General features: G+C 45.7%; 2 protein-coding genes across 8 annotated transcripts in view; both read left to right on the forward strand.

Annotated features, from left to right (window-relative positions):
- Positions 1–10,222, forward strand: part of LOC135903923 (RWD domain-containing protein 2A) — a 481,045-nt gene extending 470,823 nt beyond the window's left edge. The window contains exon 4 of the mRNA XM_070535230.1: positions 10,213–10,222. The gene's annotated coding sequence lies outside the window, so the exon portion shown is untranslated. The remainder of the gene's footprint in view (positions 1–10,212) is intronic.
- Positions 1–19,059, forward strand: part of cv-c (crossveinless c) — a 448,361-nt gene extending 429,302 nt beyond the window's left edge. For 6 of the 7 annotated variants that reach the window (XM_065434288.2, XM_065434291.2, XM_065434292.2 and 3 more), the window contains 4 exons: positions 2,798–2,890; positions 3,806–3,931; positions 13,255–13,434; positions 15,829–19,059. In XM_065434288.2, the coding sequence (XP_065290360.1) occupies positions 2,798–2,890; positions 3,806–3,931; positions 13,255–13,434; positions 15,829–15,943 (514 nt within the window). In that variant the 3' untranslated portion in view covers positions 15,944–19,059. The remainder of the gene's footprint in view (positions 1–2,797; positions 2,891–3,805; positions 3,932–13,254; positions 13,435–15,828) is intronic. The other variant, XM_065434294.2, reaches the window with a different exon arrangement.
- The last annotated feature ends 28 nt before the right edge of the window (positions 19,060–19,087 follow it).

The raw sequence follows: 19,087 nt of genomic DNA on the forward strand, positions 1-19,087 counted from the left end.
CTTTTACGGTAATGTTAAAAACGTTTCTGCCAAGTTTTTCTGCCATTGTGGTCGTGCAACATGTCTCGGCTGAGCCTAGGGACTAGTGCACTGAACACATGTAATCTCCCCTCGAAAACAGATACTTCCGGTCTGCTCTAGGAAGATTTTAAAGCAATAACCATAGCTCACAATCTCTGATCACAGTACAGTGAAACCTCGTTAAACCGTAGTCGGCCGGAGCTCGGAAAAAGTACGTACTAAACGGTAGTACTGTTTAAGCGAAATAGCATGAGATCGCCCACTTACCTGTCGAAAACGGAACTCAGAGAGAGTGCGATGAAAGGGGGAAAAAACATGCTGTATTTATTCACTTCGCGGGACGTAAGTGTTATTTTCATTTGATGTCGCGGCGGCCTAGCACGACGACAGCGGCCTCAAACTTACTGAAGCTGCGTGCCAGCTTCTCAGCCAGCCCCCCTCCTCTCGGCAAACACTCGCACGGCAGATTCCTCGTCGGCGTTACCTATTCTCCGTGCACGCGCGCAGCAGTGCTGCGTAAGTCCCGGGGCGCCTTTTTCATTGCCGGGTGCCGGAGTTCGGAAAACTTTTCGTTTGGAATAGTTACGTTATCGCGCCCCTGTTCTCCTTGCGACGATCGCATTCATGAGGCTGGCGTAACGCGCAGCCCGTGCTGTCGCTTTCCGTGTCGTCCTCATCACTGTCGCTAGTTGACACTTCGGCAACAACAGCGGCAACGATGGTGAAAAGTCGATCCTCGTAGCCGACATATCTCTTCGCGGTCTCAGCAGCGCTGCCGAGCAACTTCGCATTCCAAATGCCACACACTGTAGTCAACAGCAGATCCATGTCGCGGGCCAGCTCCGAGTTCTTCGTGTCACGTTCGGTAACACGGACGATGTCTAATTTTTCTTCTATGCTGAGCACCCGGCGTCTTTTTTATCCTAGCTTCGGCATGACGCGAGTCCTCGCTTGCACGACGCCACAACGCTCCCTGGCACGGCGTCCATGCGGCGTCGAAATGATGTTGATGTTGATGCGGCTTCACGTGCAAACGCACAGGGCGCTTGGAGGCCGTTGTACCGATCTCTGAGGCTTGTTGTTCTGCCGGGCCGCCCGATGGAGACGACGCACCGCCGTGTTTGCGCGACGAAAAGTGGAAACGCTACGTTTTAACCGATGCGTACGCAATAAGCTGGTACGGTTTATGCGGATACAAAATACATTATGTTCAATGGCCGCTGAGTGGGGGAATTGACTTTACTACTTTTAAACCGAAACTACTGTTTAAGCGGGTACGGTTTAACGAGGTTTTACTGTATTTACCTGATTCTAATGCGTACACCCCCCCCCCCCCTTTTCTTTTATTTTTCAATATTTGGCTGAAAATTGCCTGCGCGGTGCGATCGGATATGAAACCAAAACCGCCTTCGCGACCTTTGTATGCTTTACCACAAAAGACCAATGTACTGCAGCAAAGCTGACTTTAAGAAACCAGCTGCCATTGTTCAACAAATACTAGAGCCTTGCCCATTTCTCTTGATAAAAGAGCTGGTGCACATTAGATGTCTACATGGTTTAGGAGCATTAATTTCATTTTTATATTAGTTTTCTACTTTGTACACATAAAAATTGGGTGTGCATTTGCTTTGGGGGCATATTAGACTTTTCCAAATACTGCCAAATGAATTGGCAGTGTTTTGGCATTTCTTGCTGCGTCTTGTTTTATTAGACTCGCTGGATAATTCTATCAATTTCATCGGTTCCATCAGGGTCGAAATAACGGAAATTGATAGTTTTAACCCATACACTGCCACTCCCATGATTACTTGAAGACACAGCCATATACTAATCTTTAATTTTAAGTGCATTCTCTGCCTCTCCTGAAGCAACTTGAGCAAAAATATTGTGGACCCGTTGTGCCATTTGTGTAGAAGTCTGCTGTAAATAAATAGACCTTCTATATTAAATTTCTGACAACAGCTAGAGCACATGTTTCGGTGCTCCCTTGCTCGGTCTCGGCAGGGCAGCCATAGCAGATCAGCGTTACAAATCTGTCCGCAGTTTGGCAGATAAAGAAATTTATGAAGTGTCGGATAAATCCTTGTGCAGATGAAAGCCATGATGAGAAACAGGCTTTTATGCAGCATGAAAGGTACACTGAATAAACACACAAATAAAGTGATGTAGAACAGGGTGAGGAGCAGTCATTAAAAAAAAAAAAACACTGCCAGTCAAGGGGTTAAGGACAGCTCAACACTTTTTGCAAGATGCTGGACTGGACCAGTCAAGGGGTTAAGGACAGCTCAACATTTTTTACAAGATGCTGGACCAGCTTTGGGAATTCTGGAGCATGATAAATTTGTATATATTTATCTTCTTCTCTCCACTATGATCATTTTAATTTTCCTTCTCTGTTACAATTCCCAGGCTAGACACACTGTTGAAGCTACCCTCTCTGCCTTTTATTGCAATAGCAATCATGCGGATGCTCGAGGTGCATTCATGCTGCTGCCGTTGTAGTACTGTTCAACTGAGCACATATGGTGCGGCTCACGTGTGTAGGGTTGCAGGGTTTTAGGAGACTCGGAGTGTGTTAGGGTGCAAAAGCAACGTAAGAGAAGTGGAAGCATAGTTAACAGCACACTTGATCGCCTTGGTGGGTAGAGCACAGCTAGCATTGTAAGTGCACACTGTACTGTAAGTGCGCCAGTGTTCCTGCTCAGCTGCTGTGTGTATGCTCTGGTCTGAGCAATAAGTCTCAAGCTAACATGATTTAATCCTTTACCTCCCGTAGACGAGCTCAGCACTTCCACGCATTTTGCACGCTCTCTACCATGGACGAACTGGGGTTGTCCACGGCGAAAAATTCCCATTTATCTTGCCAAAGGTGATCTGAGCAAGTCCATGCATCTAGTTTTCTCTTTTATGCACAGATATGGCACTACAATACCATGAACAACTTGGTAGAAACTTTTCTAACATTACTGAAAAGGAAGAAAGCATTGTCGTTGTACAAAGAAGCCAACTCTCTCCTACACTCCTATACTATAATTTCTTTGTGTGTGTGTGCCCCAGTAGAAAGAATAAGTATTGTTTTGAATGAACTTTTTCCATTTATTTAATGTGCGAATTCCATACAGCATTAAAAAATAACAGTAATTTGGGAATGTTTCTTCAAAAATAATTGGGGAGGTAAAGCGGCATCGTGAGGTGCCTCATAGCGGCCATGGGATTGTTCCTTCTGCCTAGTAGCAGTTGCCTTGCATGCTGCATTGCACCAACATGTCACACTTGTGTGTAGCTAGAACACTGTCCAAGGAGTTCAAGCACAATGCTAAATCTTGATATCACTTTCAGTTCTTTGCTCTATGAGCAAAGCTGACAAATTTTTACAAATAAATTGCCTCTATTTCTTCTCTGTGCCCAGTTTTTATGTAAGTGTGTCATTTTTTATCAAGACTGCACTCAGCTAAATGTATGCAGGCTGCATACTGAACCAGTAGCATTCAGTGTTGTTAAAGAAAATAAATTTTGTTTTTAGTGCAATGCGGCACAAAAAATAAAGGGCACATGCGGTTATGCACCGGTATTATAGACTTAGCACAGGATTAAAAGGACCGTGCAACATATTTTGGATAAAGTAAGTAAGCTTGCCGATTTGATCTACAGTGCTTTCCTGATGAATGACTTGGCCAAACATCATTTCTGTACATGTAGCAGGGAACATTTCGACAAAAACTTAATGAACTCTGATGTCAAATAAAATGCCTTGCTTGCATCTGGTCTCTTCTCTGGGTGACAGTCACATTTGGGACAACACGCTCATCAAGTGGCGACACATTGCCAAGCTGGACAAGCAGAGTGAGGTCATCCAGTATATCTGTGGATCCATGAGGCCACACGCACCGAGAGACTTCTGTGTGCTAAGGTAAGCTTGTACAAACATTAAGGCACATGTCAGTTTGACAATAGCATGACAATAGGACATAAGGACTGAAGAGGGCATATAATCATCATCATCATCAGCCTGGTTACGCCCACTGCAGGGCAAAGGCCTCTCCCATATTTCTTCAACAACCCCGATCATGTACTAATTGTGGCCATGCCGTCCCTGCAAATTTCTTAATCTCATCCGACCACCTAACTTTCTGCCGTCCCCTGCTACGCTTCCCTTCCCTTGGAATCCACTCCGTAACCCTTAATGACCATCGGTTATCTTCCCTCCTCATTACATGTCCTGCCCATGCCCATTTCTTTTTCTTGATTTCAACTAAGATGTCATTAACTCGCGTTTGTTCCCTCACCCAATCTGCTCTTTTCTTATCCCTTAACGTTACACCTATCATTCTTCTTTCCATAGCTCGTTGCGTCGTCCTCAATTTGAGTAGAACCCTTTTCGTAAGCCTCCAGGTTTCTGCCCCGTAGGTGAGTACTGGTAAGACACAGCTATTATACACTTTTCTTTTGAGGGATAATGGCAACCTGCTGTTCATGATCTGAGAATGCCGGCCAAACGCACCCCAGCCCATTCTTATTCTTCTGATTATTTCTGTCTCATGATCCGGATCCGCAGTCACTACCTGCCCTAAGTATATGTATTCCCGTACGACTTCCAGTGCCTCGCTGCCTATTGTAAACTGCTGTTCTCTTCCGAGACTGTTAAACATTACTTTAGTTTCCTGCAGATTAATTTTTAGACCCACTCTTCTGCTTTGCCTCTCCAGGTCATTGAGCATGCATTGCAGTTGGTCCCCTGAGTTACTAAGCAAGGCAATATCATCAGCGAATCGCAAGTTACTAAGGTATTCTCCATTAACTTTTATCCCCATTTCTTCCCAATCCAGGTCTCTGAATACTTCCTGTAAACACGCTGTGAATAGCATTGGAGAGATCGTATCTCCCTGCCTGACGCCTTTCTTTATTGGGATTTTGTTGCTTTCTTTATGGAGGACTACGGTGGCTGTGGAGCCGCTATAGATATTTTTCAGTATTTTTACATATGGCTCGTCTACACCCTGATTTCGTAATGCCTCCATGACTGCTGAGGTTTCGACAAAATCAAATGCTTTCTCGTAATCAATGAAGGCTATATATAAGGGTTGGTTGTATTCCGCACATTTCTCTATCACCTGATTGATAGTGTGAATATGATCTATTGTTGAGTAGCCTTTACGAAATCCTGCCTGGTCCTTTGCTTGACAGAAGTCTAAGGTGTTCCTGATTCTATTTGCGATTACCTTAGTAAATAGTTTGTAGGCAACGGACAGTAAGCTGATCGGTCTATAATTTTTCAAGTCTTTGGCGTCCCCTTTCTTATGGATTAGGATTATGTTAGCGTTTTTCCAAGATTCCGGTAGGCTCGACGTTATGAGGCATTGCGTATACAGGGTGGCCAAGAGGGCATATAATCCTGTTCAAATCCTGTTCACAGTTTTTGCAATTGGCATTAAAAAAAAAATCATGAATGATTCTATGATGTGATTAAGCAGAGGCTAAAATATTGGTCTTTTGGAAGTAAAATAAATCTAAAGGAAAACAGATACCTTGTGGTACACACAGGGTATGAATTTGGGTCTTTCAGATTTGGATGGCATTGTCCTAGCCACTTAGCTGTAACTGTCAATTGCTGCCATATCTCAGACTGAAGTACTAGCACAAAATTCTCCGAAGTAGAAAAACAAAATGTCACTAAGCTGATCCACAGAGAGAAGTACAGTAAGACCTCTTTAAACTGTACCCGCTTAAACAATAGTTTCGTTTTAAGAGTGGTAAAGTCAAATCCCCGACTCAGTGGCCATTGAACATAATGTGTTTTGTATCCGCATAAACCATACCAGCTTATTGCGTACGTATTGGTTAACACGTAGTGTTTTCATTTTTCGTCGCGCAAACACGGCGGTGCATTGTCTCCATCGGGCAGCCCGGCAGAACAAAAAGCCTCAGAGATCGGAACAACGGCGTCCAAGCGCCCTGTGCGTTCGCGCGTGAAGCCACATCAACATCATTTCGGCGGCATGTGAGAGAGCATTGTGGCGTTGCGCAAGCGAGGACTTGCGTCATGCCGAAGCTCGGATAAATAAGACGCCGGATGCTCAGCATAGAAGAAAAATTAGACATCGTTCGTGCTATCGAACGTGACACGAGAAGTCGGCGCTGGCAGGCACCAGGGATCTGCTGTTGAGTACGGTGTGTGGCATTTGGAATGCGAAGTTGCTCGGCAGAGCTGCTGCGACCGCGAAGAGATGTCAACTACGAAGTTCGACTTTTCGCCATCGTTGCCTCTGTTGTTACCGAAGTGTCGGCTAGCAACAGTGATGAGGATGACACCGAAAGCGACAGCATGGATAATTCAGGCCCGACAGTCGCAGAAGATGTGCATTACGTCGGCCTCATGAGTGCAATCATCGTGACGAGAACAGCACCCCACAATGAAAAAGGCGCACTGCGACTTGTGCAGCACTACTGTACGCATGCATGGAGAATACGTAACGCCAATGAGCAATCTGGCATGCGAGTGTTTGCCAAGAAGAGGGGGCTGGCTGAAAAGCTGCCTCACTGCTTCAGTAAGTTCGAGGCCACTGTCATTGCTGCTGCGGCCGCCAAGGCATCAAACGAAAATAACACTTTTGTCGCGCGAAGTGAATAAATACTGCATGTTTTTTACGTTTTCATCGCACTTTCTCTGAGTTCCGTTCTTGGCATGTAAGTGGTTGATCTCATGCTATTTCGGTTAAACAGTACTACTGTTTAGTACATACTTTGTCCAAGCTCCGACCAACTATGGTTTAATGAGGTTTCACTGTACTGTGTTGCAAATGGGTCGCAAGCCCCAAGGGTAGCGTTGGCCTGGCGGCCTGGGGCACAGCTAGAAGCATCCGAAGGTCCTGGCAAAGGATGAGTCGACTGCTAACAGAACAACTTGTTTATTATAGCATCGCAAAAGAGCGGCCGGTCAGGTCGACCGAAGTGGAGAAATGGGAGACCACGTTACTCGACTGAATAAATCGAAGCTTCTCTCTTGGTGTCCGGGGGCAGCTGCTTTTATACTCTCGGAGTTGAGGGCAAGAAGGAATGGCACGGAAGAGGCGCACGTGACGGCGGCGCACGGACATGTTGTGACAAGAAGTGACGTATCCGCCGGGCCGGCGCCGGTCAGACCTCCTCGCTTCATAGTTGGGGAGCTCCCTTGATAAGCATGGGCACCAACATGTACAAACACACACTCACACACACGAAGACAAGTGGCATTGAAACATGCCTGGACGCGCTTGGCTGGAGGCGCTGGGGCAGCGCTGAACTGGCCAAAATGTCCGCCGCTGTGAACGAAGCCCCGGCGTCCATTGCATCCGTGCCGGCTATACCGCACGTCGGAGGCGAAACGTAACAGACTGCCCCGCGGGGAGAAGGAGATCCTGATGGTCAGGGGACTGCATCCGCTGTCTGGAGGGATGTCGCTCGATGATGCTCATAACCGTAGTCGGTCGTCCCTCGGCGTTTGTTGAGTGCAGCGCACCGAGAGGGCCTCATTCTCAAGTTCAGGCTCACACGGGACACTGCAAAGTGACTTCAGGAGAGTTGCCTTTTTTTTTTGTTCTCGTTCCCGGCAAGCGTTAGAACTATGCCGAAACTCAACCGCTCAGTCAGCAAGTACGACACAACCCTCAATAAGCTATGCCAGGCTCTTTCCCCTTTTATACTACTGCCTAGTTCCTTACAGTAGTCTAGCAGCACTCAGAACGCGTCCACAAATTGGATAATTGCACTAGAAAGCACGTCATGACTTTGAAACACTAAACAAAAGCAATATGTTAAAAATCCTGCCTCAGGAAGAAAAACATCAGTAACAAACAACTTTGAGGCTGATTCCTACGTTAGGGGCCTCGACTTAAGCCATCGGCATTACCGTTGAGACTCCCCTTTTTGTAACGCACCTCAAAGGAATATTGTTGCAAAGCGAGGCTCCAGCGCAGGAGGCGGCCATTTTTGGAAGAGATGGTCTGCAGCCATTGGAGAGGGCAGTGATCCATCTCAATGATAAACCTCAAGCCAGCTATGTAGCATGACAATTTATGAACGGCCCACACGAGACACGCACACTCTTTCTTGGTGGCGCTGTACGCCTGCTCATGACTGGTCAGCTTACGACTAGCATAGAGGACGGGGTGTCGGGGTGTTCCACTTTTCCATTTTCCCGTTGGCACAGTACAACGCCCATGCCTCGTTCACTAGCATCGCACTAAACAACGAACCCTTTTGTGTAGTCTGGTGATCGTAGCACAGGCTGGTTTGTTAGGGCGCTCTTTAGGGTGCTAAAAGCTCTTTCCTTTGTCTCGTCCCAGACGACTGTTTGGGGCTCTGTTTTTCTTAGAGCATCCGTCAGGGGAGCCGCAATATCAGAGTACCTGGGGATGTACCTCTGATAGCAGCTGGCGACACCTAAGAACGACCGAATATCGGTCTTTGTGCGCGGTTGCGGGAAGTCTCGCACAGCGGCCACCTTTATTTCAGAGGGGCGGCGACGACCCCGTCCAATCACGTGACCGAGGTAGACAACCTCGGCCTGTGCTAACTGGCACTTGGGAGCCTTGACTGTCAAGCCCGCTTCGTGCAGGCGGGTTAGCACTGCCCGCAAATGTGCCATATGCTCAGACCAGGATGCGGAGAATGTCGCTACATCGTCTAAATACGGTAAAGCGAATTCTTCCTGTCCCCACAACACTTTGTCCATGAGGCTTGAAAAGCAGTATGGCGCGTTCTTCAAACCAAAACTCAAAACTTTAGGACGGAATGTTCCCATTGGTGAAATGAATGCCACATACCTACTAGCCTCTTCTGTAAGTGGAACCTGCCAATAACCCCTGACAACATTTAGGGTGGAAATAAACTGAGCGCTACCAACTTTTTCACGGCGCTTCTCGATGTTAGGGATCGGATAAATTTGATCCTTAGTGATAGAATTAAGCCTGCGGTAGTCGACGCAAGGACGAGGTTCCTTGCCCGGTTCCTCTACTAAAATCAAAGGGGAGGTATAATCACTCTCACCTGCCTCAATAACACCGAGCTGTAGCATTTTCTTTACCTCAGCCTCCATAATATCGCGCTGGCGGGGTGGCACCCGGAACGCCTTGGATCGTACTGGCTCTGGGGAGGTAAGTTCTATTTCATGAGTAAGGACAGAAGTCCTACCAGGCCTCTCAGAGAACTGACCTTGAAACTCTTGTAAGAGCTGGTGTAGTTCGGTTTTCTGCTCGGGCGACAGCGGCGCTTTACTGATTAAGTCACTTATGACTTGATCGGTGTCTTCCCTGTTCGTCACTGAGCCTAGTCCCGGAAGCTCGACCGGAAGCTCTTCGGGAATGTTTACCATTATACACACCACTGCTTCCCGTTGTCTATAGGGTTTGAGCAGATTACAGTGGTAAACTTGCTGTGCTTTCTGTTTTCCTGGCAGACTCACCACGTAGTTAACATCCGACAGTTTTTGAACAACCCGTGCTGGCCCCTCCGACTGCACGTCGAGTTTTTTTTTTTTAGAGATGTGCGCAATATCATTACCTCATCGCCCACCTCAAAACGATGGGCCCTGGCTGCCCGATCATAATAAACCTTGGCCCTCTGCTGGGCCTTTGCCATTGCTTCACCTGACAACTCCTGTGCCCTTCTTAAGCGTTTGAGGAGCCTAAGCACGTACTCCACCACGACTGGGTCGTCGCCCCTGCCTTCCCACGAGTCTCGAAGCATGCGAAGCGGAGACCGCAGCGAGCGACCGTACACCAGCTCAGCTGGTGAAAACCCCGTAGCCGCATGCGGCGCGGTCCTTAATGCAAACATCACCCCAGGCAGACACAGCTCCCAGTCAGTTTGTTGTTCAGAACACAATGCTCTCAACACGCGCTTCATGACGGAGTGGAGCTTCTCCACGGAATTCGACTGTGGGTGGTACACTGAGCTGTGTAACAGCTTTGCCCCGCACCTTTCGAGAAAGGCTGTCATCAAAGCACTAGTAAACACTGTGCCCTGATCTGACTGGATTTTCGCAGGAAAACCAACTCGCGCAAATATGGACAGTAGTGCATTGACTATCTCAACTGAGCTGAGTTCTTTAAGCGACTCTGCTTCAGGGAACTTTGTTGCTGGGCAGATCACAGTCAAAATGTGTCTGTACCCCGTGGTTGTTACCAGCAGAGGTCCCACTGTATCAATAACGAGTTGTCTAAAAGGCTCCGTGATGATAGGTACCAACTTCAACGGCGCCCTTGATTTGTCCCCTGGTTTGCCCACCTGCTGACAGGTGTCACATGTCCTCACAAAGTGTTCTGCGTCACAAAAACACCCTGGCCAATAGTACTCTTGCAAGAGACGGTCCTTATTCTTCTTAACTCCTAGGTGTCCAGACCACGAACCTCCATGCAACAAGCGCAACAGATCCTGATGGTAGCACTGAGGCACGATCAGCTGATTGAACTCCACTCCCCAGCGGTTTAGATACTTCCGGTACAGGACCCCACTTCTTACCACAAAACGAGCATTTTTCTTGGCGATACCTTCCTTGACATTGCAGCGCATGTTTTCTAGGCTGCCATTCTTTTTTTGCTCGGCTACCAAAGCCGACCGGCTGACTTTTAGCAACCTATTAAGTCCATCTGACGTAGGCGCGATTATCAAATCTGCAGATAGCTCTTCTAACTTTCCCATGTTGGGCATTTCCTCTCCAGTATCTGGTGCCTTCAATGCTACAGGCTTAATTTTATTCAGTTCGGACGTGCTCTGAATATCAGCTTGCTGCGCCTCCGACCCTTTCTCATTGTTCGACAACGTCGGCCCCGCAACTACCACCTTTGCAGCGAGCTCCCGAACTCTTGATCTGGTTAAGGCCTGAACGCTAGCCTCACCAAACAAAAGCCCCTTCTCGCGCAGGAGGTGATTGGACCTGTTCGAAAATAGGTACGGGTACTGGGGGGGCAGCATAGATGACACTGCGGCCTCCGTCTCAAGTGCTCCGAAAGGTCTTTCAAAAAGCACTTTTGCTACGGGCAGACACACGCTATGAGCTTCCACGGCTTGCTTGATCCATGCACACTCGCCCGTGAACATATCGGGTTCTACGTAAGAAGGGTGAACTACATCCATTGTAGCTGCGGAATCACGAAGCACTTGGCACTCTTTCCCGTTCACGAGGAGGTCTCGCATGTAAGGCTCGAGAAGCTCCAGGTTCTCGTCAGTGCTGCATAATGACAAAAACACGACTTTTGTTTTTGTTTCTGGACACTGCGCCGAAAAGTGACCCGGCTTCTGGCACGTATAACACACGCGCGCTTGCCTCGTCTCTAACCGCTTTCTGCGTTCGGCTTCGGCTGCCGCCGTCTCCTTACATTCAGTCGGACTGCTTTCACTCGCATCCGCACTACGTGTGTCCCCCCTTGCTCTCATGGGTGTGAACTTCAGCCTCTCAAACTTGGAGGCAAATACACCCTTTTGACCGTCCTTAGCGCCGCGAGCCCGACGCGTCACAAACTCCTTGGCTGGCTCGGCGGCTTTAGCCACCGTACTGGCCGTCTAGCCACCGTCTGGCCTATCCAAGACCCAGTACCGCACGTTCTCAGGTAACCGACTATAAAACTGTTCCAGCCCGAAACACTGCAGAACTTTCTCGTGGTCACCAAACGCTTTCTCTTTGAGCCACTCCTGCATGTTTGACATAAGCCTGTAGGCAAACTCTGTATATGACTCACTTCTGCCTTTCTCATTTTCCCGAAACTTCCGACAGAACGCCTCCGCTGACAGCCTGTACTCTTTTAGCAGACTCGATTTCACTTGGTCGAAATCCTCTGCCTCCTCTCTCTTCAAGCGAGCGACTACGTCGGCCGCCTCGCGGGGTAACAAAGTGAGCAAGTGCTGTAGCCACGTTTCCCGAGAGAACCCCTGCTTCTCACACGTTCGCTCAAAGTTAGCCAGGAACAAACCAATGTCCTCTCCAAGCTTAAACGGCCGCATCAGGTCAGTCATTTTGAACGATACTCGTTCTCCTGCACCGTGTGCCTGACTTCTATTATCAGCGCGTTCCATCTCTACCTCGAGACACTGCATTTCCAAAGTGTGTTGACGGTCCCGCTCCTTTTTTTGCTCTTTACGTTCGCGCTCATCTTTCTCTTTCTGTTCTTTACGTTCGCGCTCCTGTCTTTTTGCCGTCTCCCTCTCCTCAATGGTCTCAAGGCATTCGGACAGCTCGTCATCCTCAGCTTCTAACTCAAGAATAGCCCTTAGCATTTCTGGTTTTCTGAGTTTGTCTGAGACATCCAGACCCAACTCTCTTGCAAGCTCCAGCAATTTCGGTTTGCGCAACGACTTCAAATCCATGGCTGCTCTGAATGCTGCTTTCTCTACTGCTTACTATTGTCTTGCCGCAAACTAACCCGGAAGCAACGACAACCACAATTACTAGCTCTGTTTCTGACACTAACAAAAGCCTGGCAAAACTCGGAAGAAAGTCCTGCACCCACCAAACCTCGCAGCCAAGAATTCAGTGCAGTCGTTCCGCTGCAGGCAACAACTCATCACACAGGGCTCGTTGCACTGCTCCCGGATGCTCGTTGTGCTGCTCAGCATACAGTCGACCGCATATCTTCGCTGCTGGCCTCCATTGTCACGATCCCACCGCTGCCTCCGTTTAAGCAATTTATGTTCATCGAGATTGCTTTGTAAATGATTTGTCACAGGTCATGACAAATTGTTACTCATAAGTGACAGTACTATTTACATTTTAACACTGCACTGGAGGCAAATGCATAGTGTGGCAAAGGGTATGCTATTGCTACATGCAGAGCAAGAAATTACTGTGAATTCTGTGTTGCTGCAGTTTAAACCTAAATTCAACGAAGTTGCACCTTTGGGTGAAGAGGTGCCCAGTGTCTCATTTACTATACCCTCATGAATCCCCAATCAATCAGCACAAGCACATGCACCTTGCTGTACATGACGTGCTGTTAGGGAACATAAAAGAGTTGAGTGTGCTGGAAGTTTGAATAATGTTTGTTTGTTTGCTTTCTTCAATTGAATCATGCATTTAACTTCCATTGATTCAATGTTGGTTAATTGGACTTTCTTTTTTAACTATCCTATCTATGCATGTACTGTTGTGACTGACTGAATAGAAATTGTATGCCACACCATATTATATTCGCCACTTTTGAATCAACCTTCGATGTCTTTGCAACTTCTAAACAGTCTGAAGCGGTGCATTTGTATTTATAGGGCATGGCGTACGGAATTGGCCAGGGGGTCCTGTGCCCTGGTGGAGCTCTCAGTCAATCATCCGGATGCCACCGTGCTTCTTCGTGGCGTCAGAGCAGTTGTGCTTGCTTCCCGTTATCTCATCGAGCCCTGTGGGGCAGGCAAGTCAAGGGTCACGCACATCAGCAGAGTGGATTTCAGGTACTGAGACAAACTATGTGCCTCTCTCTTGCCAAAATATTGGCAAGAACATTTGCTTGCATTTTGCCTGAAATTATAAACATTCTATACATAAGCTGCAGTTCCTTATCATATTAAAACATTATCGTCTGCAATGTTACAGGGCTGGTTTGTGAAAAATTTTGGCTGCATCATGAATCACAGGTACATACTCGGGCTCTATAAGCTATGGCCTGTTTCAGCTATGGGTACAGCTCAGTTCTGCCCTCAGGCTGTGCTTAAAGATGCTCCGAGATAAGCTTGCCAATTAAGTAGTAGCAGTAGTAGTAGAAAAACATTATTATAGATGGAAACCGGATGAACTCCTACTCCAGTCTCCAGAAAAAAAAAAAAATTGTACGCTTTCTTTGCAGTGGCAGTAGGTTACTGCCTGCCAATGTCAGTATAGCCATGACTTCTATGCCAAAGTGCTCTGCTATTGGTTTAAAGAATCTCTGTGGCAGCTGTCACATAGAAAAACCATGTATAAGAGTGTCAATTTGCTGTGTAGCCAACACAAACAAACTTGAAAATTTCGGAATGCTCAAGGGAAATGTGTATCTGGTCTGGTGATACAGCCTCCTTAGGGAGCCTCTCTCAGTCTATGCAGTCCACTTAATTTTTCAATATTAATGTTTTCTCATTGCCATGCATCTGTTAAGGGAGTTTTTGGCTTTGTATGCATTCATCTGTAGATAGGTGCATAGAAAGATGAAAACTCCCTTAAAGGGACGCTAAAGGCTGATACTAAGTTGACGTGGACTGCTTAAATACCATTCCAGAAACCTCACAACGCTTGTTCCGTGCCAAGAAAAGACATAGTTTATGAGAAAATTGCATCTGAAGCATCCAAATGCCATTTTCGAAATTTGCACATTGTGTTAATATTCACACACCAATACAGACAGTTCACCCTTGCGCAACAGCGAGCGTATGCACAGAATGCCTGTGGTGTCTGTTTGGTGTCTCTTCCTGTCCATCTTCTACTTGCGCCAGTGCCATGGTACATTCACTGCAGGTGCTACATGAAGCTGTCCCATAGCGTAACATGGAAGTTTCACGATCAAATGAGAAGTATTGAAGGACCGTGGCACTGCTGAGCACTGTGGATGACATAATGTGCTAAAACATGACCTATTTTGAGTTACTGAGCCATTTTGTCAGTTCTCGCACTCTGGTTGTCATACGCGGAGCATTCAATTTCTTATGTTGAATGCTACATCGTCAATGTGTGAGCATGGCAAGAACAAGGAGTGCTGGTCAGACTACCCTTTGCTCTTTTAATTTTCTTGTACCATTTCTACAGCTGTTGAGGCAACAGACAGCAGCATCTGTACTGCTTCAACATTCTCCGATAGATGTCCATGAGTTTTTCAGATAACGCATTGCACCAAAAATTGTGTCACTGACTTTTGCTGTTCCCTGGTGCATGGTTTCAAGGTGGCAGCCACATTGTGTTCAGTGACATGACATTTTATGTCTGGCAGCTGAGTGCAGCACGTTCGAAACGAAACTTTGCTTATTTATTTTACTGTGCTCGTACTATGTATGTACAAATAACATAAATTTTCCATAACAACTCCACCCTTTGTTGCTCAGTGGACTGAGTATTTGGTGACAAGTTCACAGTGTGGACACATGTCAGTGGTGTGGTACCACTTGGCCACCACTTACAGTTTTCGAGATGTATCCAGTTGTTGGCCTTACATCTTAAGCGACAAGGCTTTTTGAAATGGTCTCAACAAAAATCTACATAATTAATTGTTGTAACCTTGACTAATTGAGGCCCCGTCTGAGTAAGTTTCCTTGGATGCGAATATGAAGCAATATAAAAAAACTGTGAAGAAGTATTTGTGAAGCTTTAAAGAAATGTTTAATTTTAATAATGCTGGCATGGCAACCACAATATTTATAATAAATTCAACTATATCATTGTGCACAGTTCTGGACCAGGTAATTAAATAGTTTTGGCAAAGCCACCAGACTGAGCTACAGGCTGACACATGTTAACTATAGGAGTCTACAAATGAGTTGCACAGCTCGCAGTGAAAAATAACTAGTGTATGTGTTTGAGCTTCCTTTTCGCAGATTGTGCTAATGTGCCCTAATTCGGCGCAGGAGGGGGTGCAAGATTCGCTTCAAGGTATCGCAGTAAGATATGGAGCCATAATTGAGCTGCAGTACTGAAACTAAGAGCAAATGGTCTTGAAGTGAAGCCATAGTGAACAATGTGGCTAAATACTTAATAGGTTACGATCCATGTCAATATTGAGGTCAACTTGGACAATGGCACATTGTAATGTACGTTTTTCCTAAAGCTAAATTGACTGAAACAAAAGAATGTTGTGGACAGCCCTTGCTCTTTTGTCTCTGCAGGGGTCGAACCCCGGACTGGTACAACAAGGTGTATGGCCACTTGTGCGCCCTGCTGCTGGTCCGGCTTCGCGATTCCTTTGTTCAACGCACTGAGGGGCCTGAGACTAAGGTCTGACACCCAGTCAGGCCCCACTGTCACTGTACATATCCCCATCACAGGCTTCTGGCCGACGATGGGAGGGAGGCAGCAGGAGTGTGCACACACAATCCCGCAGAGTTCTTCAAGCAGACTAGTTGCAAGGCTCACTGTAATAAGGCAGCGTGCTGTAATGGCTTGGCAGCTGTGGTGCTCTGCCGCTAAGCATGAAATCGCAAGTTTGATTCCCAGCCCACACACTGGGACTTCTGTGTATGTTGAAGAACTCCATGTGGTTTAAATGAACTTTGCACCCCTCTGCTGTGGCATCTCTCATAGCCTAGTTGTAGCTTCGAGTGGCTAATACCAGTCAAACATCCCATAGGCCCTATGTTTCAAGCCACGATGATTGGATTGAAATTAGGAAGTTTGTAGATGGATACGTCACCTGTATTGCTACTGCAAACTAGCAAGTGCAATCTTACAGTGAAACCTATGCGACCAATTCCAGTTAAATTTTTTCTCCTCATACAGCCTTGGCACATCTGCCAGCTTGCAAAAATTGCTCATGGGGAAGGCAACCTTATGAAGCAGAACTTTACAGCCAGTATGATTGAAGAACTCTGACAGTTCACAGCCAGCACCTACTGTAGAAATTTCAGAGCCATCAGTTTCTCTGAGGGTGCAGTCCAATTGCTGTTGAAGGGTGAACTGCCAAATGAACAGCCAAATACAAAGTGGTCATGCTGAGATTCATTGCGTCATAAATGCACAGAAGCTAAAGGCTTTGAACCCGTGTGCTGCGTCCACGAACACTGCATATCTATCTGTTGACTGTCCTTTCAAGAAAAATATTGGCCACAATGTCAAAGCTATCTTTGGAGATGCAAGTTACACTTCCTAAATCTACAGTTCCTCAGAAATCAGCCATCATCGCCATGCACAGCCTGCCTACGAAATGAGCTACAAATGGAACTTGATTTCAAACAACATTCAGTGGCTCTGTTTAGTTTCGAGTATATCTAGTTATTAATGCAGTAGTGTAATTGGTACAACTATAATCAGCAGTGCTACATTTAGTAAATTTGGCATAATTGAGCTTGATACTTTTAATCTTGATTGTGCAAGTGCAGTTTTGATGTCATGCATAAGATGTCATGGTGCTGTTGTTTTTTTGTATGGGATGGTAGACTGTTTCTATGAAAGAATTGGGATGCACCCAAAGAGAGACAATTAGCCAAATTAGAAGGCTTTATATAGCAGTGGTGGCTGGCTTGTACATAGCTACAATTGTTTCAAATAAGAAATTTGTCAATGCATTGCCTGCCAATTACTGTTCGTTATAAACTGTTATCATGTGCATTTGAAAGTTTATCGAGAGTTTTTCTTTCTGTTGCTTTCAGGGGTGTTGTGGCAGGATGCGTTGTTACATTCACAGATTTGTCCATCTGTACAGTGGGAATAATACAGCCTTACAGTAGGATAAAAAATTGGCACATATTCGGGCCGCTTATCACCAGCCCAGATTGTTAAAGTTAGCATGTGTGATAGATGCCTTGCTATGTATAATTCTGCTAGCGTAAGCCTCTTGCTTTTGACTAAAGTTGTTCAGGTCTGTTTTAAAGCAGGACATGCCATACTTGGCAACTGTAAAGGGCACTTTGTGCACGTTTCTGCTCTGCTCAAGACGTAATTTGACCATTGTTCATATCAGCATTTGACTTACTGCCTACCTTGGGCAGTTTACATGCACATCAATACATGAGCTTATTTAAACAAGTGATATTTGTGCTCGACTTGTGAAGAAATGATTTTGCACAAAAACCGACCAAGACATGACTACATTAGAACATATCTCTATGCTCTCATTGTCACTCTTGTAGAGATATAGTATATCTAATAGCCTTGAATGAATTCTTTTACAAGTGTTTAATAAAACATTTCTGTGAAATTGCAGCAGGTAAACAATACATTGGGTAGCAATCATCTATGCTGACCGAGTACGTCGAGGCCTGTAAAAAAAATTTATGCGAATCCAATGCATATGTTGGAATCTATGTGAAGCAAAGCTTTGGTGGTGCCTAGCTGATACTATACAAAAACTTGTTTGGTTTGATTTGACGAGTTTTATGTAGGAATCGAAGTGGGAAATGCCCATTCTGGTGGATTGACTAAGAACGGTGTATACCTAGTGCAAAAAGTGAGCAGTTTAATCAAAGAATCCGTTAAAGACAATTTGCCATTCCATTAACAGATCGGTGTTCTTTATAGATACTTGTGGGCTGACATTATATGTTGAGGTTTTAAGTAGGAAGTAAAGTTTTGGTTGAGCAGAACAAAGGTGGGCATACTTGGTCAGCACACAAGGGTTACATAAGCCACTTTGCGGGTACTTTCCTATAACATTTGTATTTATATTCACAAATATATCGGCGAGATAGCTATGCCGAACCCAGGAAAGTAGGCAACGAAAGCTTCGCTTTGAACATCTTACTGCTTAGGTCAAACCAAGAGATTTAACACATTACAGCAACCCAGCATATCATTGCTATATTTTTCTGTACAAGCACTCTAACTGGGCATCATTTTATTTTTGTTTGTTTTATGTACAGGGACCAGGTTCTTATTAGCTTCCTAGTCATGAATCAGTCTGACTGCAAACTTTTGCATTTCATGTAATGCTGTTGTAGGGGAAAGACAACCAGCAGTCTACCAATTACCTAGTCAGGTGTGAATGAGTGTACAGATATTGTATGCATAATATTTTTAACTTATTTCAGCTGTTGTATTATTCCAAACTGCAAGCTTTGAAGTACCTTACCATAAAATGCATTGCTCTTGAAGCCTTGCTTGCTGACAGCATGACGATTCACAGAAAATGTCTAAAGCATAACTCTGAAATATGAAGTTCTTTACTTGTTGACTACACATGTGAAAAGAACATCTAGGTGGTATGGTGTTGTGTACACATTAAACATGTAAGTTTCTTGTTGTACCATTGTGCAGAGTGTATATATTGAGCATGTTGCGTTGAAAAGAATCCACAAATTTCTTTCTGTAGAGACAGAAGAGTGAGTGAGAAATGCTATATATGTAAATAGCAGATTTAATCAGTGGTTACTTTTGAAAAAATAAAGAGAATCTATATATCTGTACCTGGAATAATGAACTGGTGTGTGTTGT

Source organism: Dermacentor albipictus, chromosome 3 (genome assembly GCF_038994185.2).
Source record: "Dermacentor albipictus isolate Rhodes 1998 colony chromosome 3, USDA_Dalb.pri_finalv2, whole genome shotgun sequence".
Classification (NCBI taxonomy): domain Eukaryota; kingdom Metazoa; phylum Arthropoda; class Arachnida; order Ixodida; family Ixodidae; genus Dermacentor; species Dermacentor albipictus.